Source organism: Austrofundulus limnaeus, unplaced genomic scaffold, assembly GCF_001266775.1.
Source record: "Austrofundulus limnaeus strain Quisiro unplaced genomic scaffold, Austrofundulus_limnaeus-1.0 Scaffold1419, whole genome shotgun sequence".
In the NCBI taxonomy this organism is placed as follows: domain Eukaryota; kingdom Metazoa; phylum Chordata; class Actinopteri; order Cyprinodontiformes; family Rivulidae; genus Austrofundulus; species Austrofundulus limnaeus.
The window spans coordinates 1-8,082 of record NW_013953821.1 but is presented as its reverse complement, the minus strand read 5'-3'; the positions used below and the strand labels follow the sequence as shown (position 1 = coordinate 8,082).

At 40.5% G+C, this 8,082-nt stretch overlaps 1 protein-coding gene across 1 annotated transcript in view; it reads right to left on the bottom strand.

The window, feature by feature from the left end:
- Positions 1 to 7,683, bottom strand: part of LOC106535340 (serine/threonine-protein kinase H1 homolog) — a 9,167-nt gene extending 1,484 nt beyond the window's left edge. Inside the window, exons 1-3 of the mRNA XM_014032328.1 lie at positions 7,377 to 7,683; positions 2,787 to 3,300; positions 540 to 1,454 (exon numbers count right to left, since the gene is read on the bottom strand). Of these exons, the coding sequence (XP_013887782.1) occupies positions 540 to 1,454; positions 2,787 to 2,855 (984 nt within the window). The 5' untranslated portion in view covers positions 2,856 to 3,300; positions 7,377 to 7,683. The remainder of the gene's footprint in view (positions 1 to 539; positions 1,455 to 2,786; positions 3,301 to 7,376) is intronic.
- Between the last annotated feature and the right edge of the window lie 399 nt (positions 7,684 to 8,082).

Here is an 8,082-nt window from a genome sequence, read left to right as displayed (position 1 = left end):
GGATTAAATTTTTTATGCTTTTTAATCTAAAAAGGGGGGGGGGTCGTATTATACATGAGATCGTATTATACACGAATAAATACGGTAAAAGTTTATTTTACTGATTTGAATCTATAGATGTTTACTTACTTTACAACTTTTCACCTCCTTAATTGATGCATAATAAATGCTTATTAATGATTTATAAATTGTTTACAGATAAATTAATAATATATCATAAACTAAAGTGATTCCAAAGTTTGAAAAAATCCTCAAAAATCTGATGCTTGGGAAGTTTCTTATAAAAAATTACAAACCTGCACAACTTTTTTTTTACGTGGAGCAAACATTACTCAGAGGCTACACATGTTCCAATAGATGACTCAGAATTTTCTTTTCAGCCTCACATCAAGCATTTATGTTTCTGTAACAAAGCAAATATTGATTTTCTGCCACCTGAGTTCTGCTCGGCAGAAAATGTTTGGTCCTCAGGTGTGGACGGAGTAGAGCTGGTTAATCTGTGCAGAATCTTAATAAAACATCAAAGACGGGACCCTCACCTCAGCAGAGAAGCTGTACTTCCCCTTCAGGATCTGCCGGTACAGCCTCATGCGGTTGTCGTCCTCGAAGGGCATGCTTCCGCTCAGCAGGATGTAGGAGATCACCCCCAGGGCCCACATGTCCACGGCGTTGGTGTAGGGCTTCCTGACCAGGATCTCGGGGGCGATGTACTCCGGCGTGCCGCAGGTGGTCTTCATCAGGCACTCGTCGCCCTTCTTCCTGCTGCTGGCCAAGCCGAAGTCCGTGATGATGATCTTGGAGTCGGGTCCGGGGTGGTAGTACAGCAGGTTCTCCGGCTTCAGGTCCCGGTGGGTGATCCCCAAGGCGTGCAGGTACTTGACGCCGTCCAGGACCATCTGCAGGACCCGCGTGGCGTCCCGCTCCGTGAAGGAGCCGCGGGCGATGATCCGGTCGAAGAGCTCCCCGCCGGTGGCCAGCTCCATCACCATGTAGACCCGCTCCACCGTCTCGAACACCTCCATCAGCTGGATCACGTTGGTGTGGCGCACCCGGCGCAGCACGCACAGCTCGGACTCGCACACCTCCCGGCCCTGGCGGTACCGGGTCTCGATCATCTTGATGGCGTACGGCTGCCGCGTGCTCTTGTGTTCCACGCGCACCACGCGGCTGAAGCTCCCGCGGCCGATCAGGGCTTTGATCTCGTACTTCGCCGTGACTCGGGGGTCGAACTTGGCCCGGTACTTGGCCACCTTCTTCCAGTGAGGGACCGAATGTTTGCTCGGGTCCTTGGGGGTCTGGGCCGAAGCGGTGGGACTGGCAGCCTGCGCCTGGGCCTGAAACGAGGAGGTGAAGTCCGGCTTGTCCCCGGCTGCTCCTTCCGTCCTGCTGCCAGAGCCATCCCCTCGTATGAAGTGCTTGTAGACGTCTGTCTGAAGAGGTGAGGGTGGGTTTACCTGAGGAGCACAGGTATAAAAACACCGTCAGGTTTGGGCAGTGGAAAGACTCCAATGGTTATTTTGACTGACGCACGTTTTCTATGTGTTTGTTGCTGTTTACACTGGTGCTGCTGCAGTTCTCCTCCTGACCTGTAGGTGGTGATAACAAGCAGGAAGTGCAGCCAGAGGCAGAGCTGTTCATCAAATCTGTTCTTCATAACAGCAGCACTTTAAAGGGATCCCAGATTAGTTGTAACAGGAGACATTATTTCATAACTATGTAGAAAATAATGGAGGACAACAGAGATGCTTCATAGAAGGACAATCTCAGCTTTAGTTTTGTTTTCATGTTAGCTCCCAAGCTAATATTATTAGCTAGGGAAATAACGCCATATACTTATTACTAATATATAAATGACATTACTAAATACTAAAAAATGTGTGTTGTTGGTTCTTGAGCTAATACTACCTTGAGTTAGTGAGATAGCATTAACTCCCATACATAGACACATATTAGCTCGGTTGCTAACTCTGTACTCAACACATATATATAAAATAGACTATCTTGAGAGCTAATACTATATCGACATACACTATTAGCTAAGGTGCTAACGCTATATCGCCACACATCTATAAATGGATTAGCTAAAAAACTAAGTCTAAAACGCTACAGATATTTATTAGCTCAAGCACTATTTTTATATCATCATGTATGTATTAGGTTGGGAGCTAATGTTATATTGCCATATATGTATTAGGTTGGGAGCTAACGTTATATTGCCATATATGTATTAGCTCGGGTGCTAACGTTATATTGCCATATATGTATTAGCTTGGGAGCTAACGTTATATTGCCATATATGTATTAGCTTGGGAGCTAACGTTATATTGCCATATATGTATTAGGTTGGGAGCTAACGTTATATTGCCATATATGTATTAGCTCGGGTGCTAATGTTATATTGCCATATGTATTAGCATATTGTCATATATGTATTAGCTCGGGAGCTAACGTTATATTGCCATATATGTATTAGGTTGAGAGCTAACGTTATATTGCCATATATACATGGATTAGCTAAAGAGCTAAAACTAGAATGCCAAATACATGTATTAGCATGTCCGTAAATTGGTTCCAATTAGTTAATTTTCACATCTCTGCTGAATAGATTTGAATTTAAATAAAATGTTTTAATAAAAGGTTGACAGAATCATTGTAACTGTCAATTTTATTATTTAAATGGAATAAATTCTTATTTTTCTTCACCATTAGACTCACTCTCCAAAACGACTCGAGTCTACTGCAGGTAAGATACTGACTGATAAGTACCCAACACGACCTTTACTGACCTTCTTGACCAGGTCCAACTGAACGTCCCCCGGAGGCTCGGGGAGGACCTTGCTGTTCCGGCACCCCATCACATCACCTGGAGTCCAGGCCAGCCAGCCTCACAGGCCTCCAGGAGCCACGCCTCATCAGCACCAGCTGCTTCACCAGGACCTCCAACATCCAGGCTCAGACCCACGGTCCGGGATAAATCTGACCACCACTCCGGTCCGAGACAGGAGGCATCGGCAGCGACTCAACACGTCCCAGAAGTTAACGAAGTCATTTCATCTTTAGAAATGAGTCGTTTTATTGTTGCAGTGCTGTTGTCCAATCAGCTGGCAGGAGGTTCTCCTCAGAGGAACCTCGTTTCAGGGAACAGAGTGAAAATATGAACGAGGAAGCCTCCGGCAGATTCATGCAGAACTTTCACCACAAAAAGGGTCATCGACTAAACTTCCATCCATTAGAAAAAACTGCAACGTCAGCAGATTAAACTGCTCCCCACGGAGAGGCACCGTCTGCAGAGGAGTAGAGCTGGCAAATGAAAAATGATGACATCGTCAGTTAGCTACAGTCAATTTAACCAAATATTATTAAAAGTTTATACAAACCCAACTCTGAAGGCTTGGGACAGTAAATAAATGTAAATAAAGTCGTATTTTCTTCACATTTGGAACAAATTAAACTCGTGAAATATTACAAATTAGTAATTTTATAATTAAAAAAACATTTATTTTGACTTTTAAGACTGCAACAGATTAATAAGAAGTAGTTTTTATGGCAACAAAAGACTAAAGTTAGTGATTAGAATAAAAAACAGCTGGAGGAGCTGAAAGAGAGCCAGGAGTAAAAACAGAATCAGTCAGGACAGACAGGCACGGCTTCACCAGTCCAAAACAAGAGTGGAACCCTTTCAAAATAAAGTTCCCATCGTCTCCAGATCATAATCTGATCAACAGATTATTATAATCTGCAGGGTCCTCGTTGGTCCGGTTCTGTTCTGGACATCACTTCCACACATCATCTGTAAACACAGTCCAACCTGCCGTCCATTTAACGCTACTTAAAGCTCTATCACGCAAAGAAGTCTCCACATATGAACATCCAAACCCGTCTTCTCTGGACCGTTTAAAGTGGAGAACCGTTCCGTGGTCTGACGGATCCACATCTGATTTAGAGTTTAATATTTTGGGGGGGATTCCCGCGGGATGAGAGTTGACTGTATAAATCATGATTGGGACGATATAAGATTAAAAACAAATGACGAGACAGAAATTTTTTTCAAAATAAAACTGTCAGTGTTATGATTTGTGTCTGTGTTAATGTTTTATTTTAGTTTCTGTCTTGTCATCTGTTTTCTTCCTCCTGTTTGCCTTTGCTCCAGCCCCGCCCACTCTCACCTGCTCCTCATGTTTCTCTGCCAGGTGTTTCCTGTTTGTGCTCGTTAGTCTCACCTTTTTATTCTGTGTCTTGTATTCACTTCCCTGTCTGATTATTGTGCTGTTCACTAGGGATGTAAGAAAATATCGATACACTGAAATATCGCGATATTTCATTTCCCGATACTGTATCGATATTCTAAAGCCCTGTATCGATTTTTTATTAAGGTTTAAAATGTCAACTTTCCTGCCAGCCGTTCATTTTTATGTTGTAGTTCAGCCTCTGACCACTAGTTGGCAGCAGTGAGCCAGCCATTTGGCTCCTCTACCTCTTGAGCGCTAGAGAGCAAGGTTAGCATTAGCGTTGTAAGTAAACATTAGCTTCATGCTCTGATAGTTGAATCTGAGCGGAAAAGACCGACACCCTCTGCCTTCTAAGCTGAGGTAAGGTTACAAACAGTTACTTATTTGTCAGAATGTCTGTATTTTAAGACAAATTAAGTGTCTCGTGTGCTCTTTTTTCCAACGTTACAGAAGGCAGGTATTTAATAGAATTTTTGGACAAAAAATCGCAATATATCGCCTTGCTTACAGTATCGCAATATATCGCCTTGCTTACAGTATCGCAATATATCGCCTTGCTTACAGTATCGCAATATATCGGGATATATCGTATCGTGACCCTTCTGTCAAGATATGTATCGTATCGCCAAATTCTTGCCAATAAACAGCCCTACTGTTCACAGCCTGTATGTTTGTTGCCTTGCATAGCTACAACAAGTTAGTTTTTGAGCTGCCCTGTCAGCAAGTTTTGTTTAATAAATCTTTATTTTTTCCTTTTTGAAGCTGCCTGCACCCTGGGTTCATTTTTACCAATTCATAACAGTCAGGAAAGAAATTAAAGAAAATAAATTTAAAAAAAAATCAAGGGAATTAATTTCCCAGGATTGGGATGGAGTTTTTTTTTTTTTTAATTCTGGCCTGGTGTCCATCTGTGCTACCTCGTCAGATGTTGCTAATGTAGCGCGATAGCTAGGTCTACTGTCGGTGCTACCCATCGAAAACTGCTGCCGTCATGTTTACAAAAATATCATCATCGGATAAAATACTTTGAGTGACATGTTACTGAAGTGGAGTGGAAGCTTAGAGTTATGCTTAGCATTGGAACAATTTATAAACACAAGGAAAACTTTTCTAAAATCACAAGAAAGTCACTTCCTTTCTCAGAAACTGTTTAAAATAAAAGCTAACACGTGGTTGACGCCAGAGTTGTAAAGTAACTAACTAAGTACAAATACTTTGTTACTGTACTTAAGTAGAAATTTTGTTTATCTGTCCTTTACTTGAGTTATTATTTCTCAGCCTACTTTTTACTTTTACTTGTTACATTTTTACACAATTATCTGTACTTTCTACTCACTACATTTTTAAAAAAGATAAGAAGTAGAAAGTCATTACTCCTATTTTATTCTGAGATGTTATTACTTTAAAAAAATACTATCCTGATAGTGTCTCCTGGATAGAGTGAATTTAATTGTGTTTGGATGAGAAGTATAAATATATACCATTCTGACACACTATTAGCTTGTACACAACCCATCACAGCTGCACGCTGTTAGAAAATATAGTTTTTGGAGAAGTCACCTCCCAATAAATGTCATTTTGTAAAATCTAACTGCTCACTTTTACTCAGTACTTTTACCTTTAATATGTAAGTAGATTTTGTGTCAGAAATTTACTTTTGATACTTAAGTACAACAAATATCAGATACTTTAAGACTTTTACTCAAGTAATATTTTTAGAGAAGACTTTAACTTTTACCAAAGTATTTTTATGATAAGATACGTATACTTTTACCCACTTTGAGGTACTTTATACAACACTGGTTGATGCTAAACAAAGAGTCATTTGTTGTTTACAGTGCACTAACGATATTACAGACATCAAACTAAAGCCACTGACAAATATTTGCACAAGCCATCGATCGTAAACTTTAAGTGACTCTGAACAATGGGACTAATTTCTTGTTTACAGTGTGGTAACTAGGGCTGTGTATTGGCAAGAATTTGGCGATACGATACAAATCATAAGAGGGGTCACGATACGATATATCCCGATATATTGTGATACTGTAAGCAAGGCGATATATTGTGATTTTTTTTGTCCAAAACTTCTATTAAATAAAAACCTCTTCCTGAAATAAAAAAAGAAAAGCTAATGTTTACTTACAATGCTAATGCTACCCTTATTCTCTGGCGCTCAAGAGGTAGAGGAGCCAAATGTCTGGCTCACTGCTGCCAACTAGTGGTCAGAGGCTGAACTACAACATAAAAATGGCAAGAAGGTTAACATTTTAAACCTTAATTAAAAATCGATACAGGGCTTTAGAATATCGACACAGTATCGGGAAATGAAATACCACGATATTTCAGTGTATCGATATTTTCTTACACCCCTAGTGAACAATGGGACTAATTTCTTGTTTAGTGTGGTAACAACAGCAAAAGAGATGTTTATGTTAATATGTTTGAGGAACAGCAGCTTAATTAAATACAACTGAACGTAACAAAAAGAAACGTCTACAGGTAGCACATATTGATAAGAAAACTGCTGAGTAAGCAACATGTCTGCGCAGTGCCACAAGGTAGGACGGACTGACGGGTGGCACAGACCGTCAGAACTGGACCAGGACTGGACCGGAGTTTAAATGCAGGCCTGTCACCGTCCAATCTGAAGCTCTGATTGAAAACAATGAACACCACATCCTCCATTCTGAAGAGGAGCGCCTGTTATACGTGCACGGCTCAAAGCATGCCTCTCTGATGGTATAGGGGTGCATTATTGCTTCTGACATGATCGGGAAAGACACCATCCATTTTTATTATAATTTTTTCTTAATAATACAATATTTCACGTGTTTATTATGAGATATGTTCTGTTTTATTTGCCTTTTTTTAAACAGTCCAACTTTTACACATGCAGACATTTAAAGTTTAACTGTGACATAAAGTAGTTTTAGTTTAAACTCATTACAAACATGTGTTTAATCAGCTCATTCCTCTCACTTTGTTTAACAACTCGGGCCTGATTTGTTTATTGTTTCGATGTCAAAAACAACCAGAACAAGTTTTACCAGCTAAAATAACAATAAAACCGTTTTTAAATAAAAAAAGAAAAACTTTATCGATAAATAAAAGTTTATTTTATTTGTGATTTAAAGTCAAACTTACGCAGTGTGTGAGCATGCTAGGTTAGCCGCAGGGCAGGACTCCGGGTCGGTGCCAAACCCAACCTCCTCGGACCACTCTCACCCAGCTGGGCTCTCCATTTTCACCCCCGACTTTTTACAACTTCACCGCCGAACACGAACGGGCCCAACCCGTCCGGACCTCCGTCAGCGAGCCCCGCAGCCGAACCCGCCGCTCGCTGCTTTATCCTCCGCGTTTATTAACGAGCTGATAACGTTTAAAAAGAGAGAAAACTCCAGACGTTATTCAACTCCTCCCCTTCTCCAGACGCTGTTTTTCACCCAGGAGGACCACCATCTATCGGACCCGACAACCGGATGAAGAAACAGGCTGGTTCCGGTGTGCGGCCTTCAAAATAAAATACATTTAATTTCTAACGTCTGAGTTTTTAATTTGTCGATTAATAATCACAGCACAAAATAGCACAAACAATCATAAAACGTCACTAAGTGATGAAAAATACTTACAACAGAACCAAAACAAAAAATACACAAGTTAAAATATACTTAAAATTAAAAAGAAAAAAAATTGTATAGGTCTTCTGGACGGGTTCTTCTCTAATGAAACGTTTCGTCTCTCCTCCAAGAGACTTCTTCAGTCTGAGAGATTTTGTCAATTCTTTTAGCCCAAATTGAGATAATCACTAATGACAATAATAAAAACATGTCTAATCATTGCAGACAAAGAC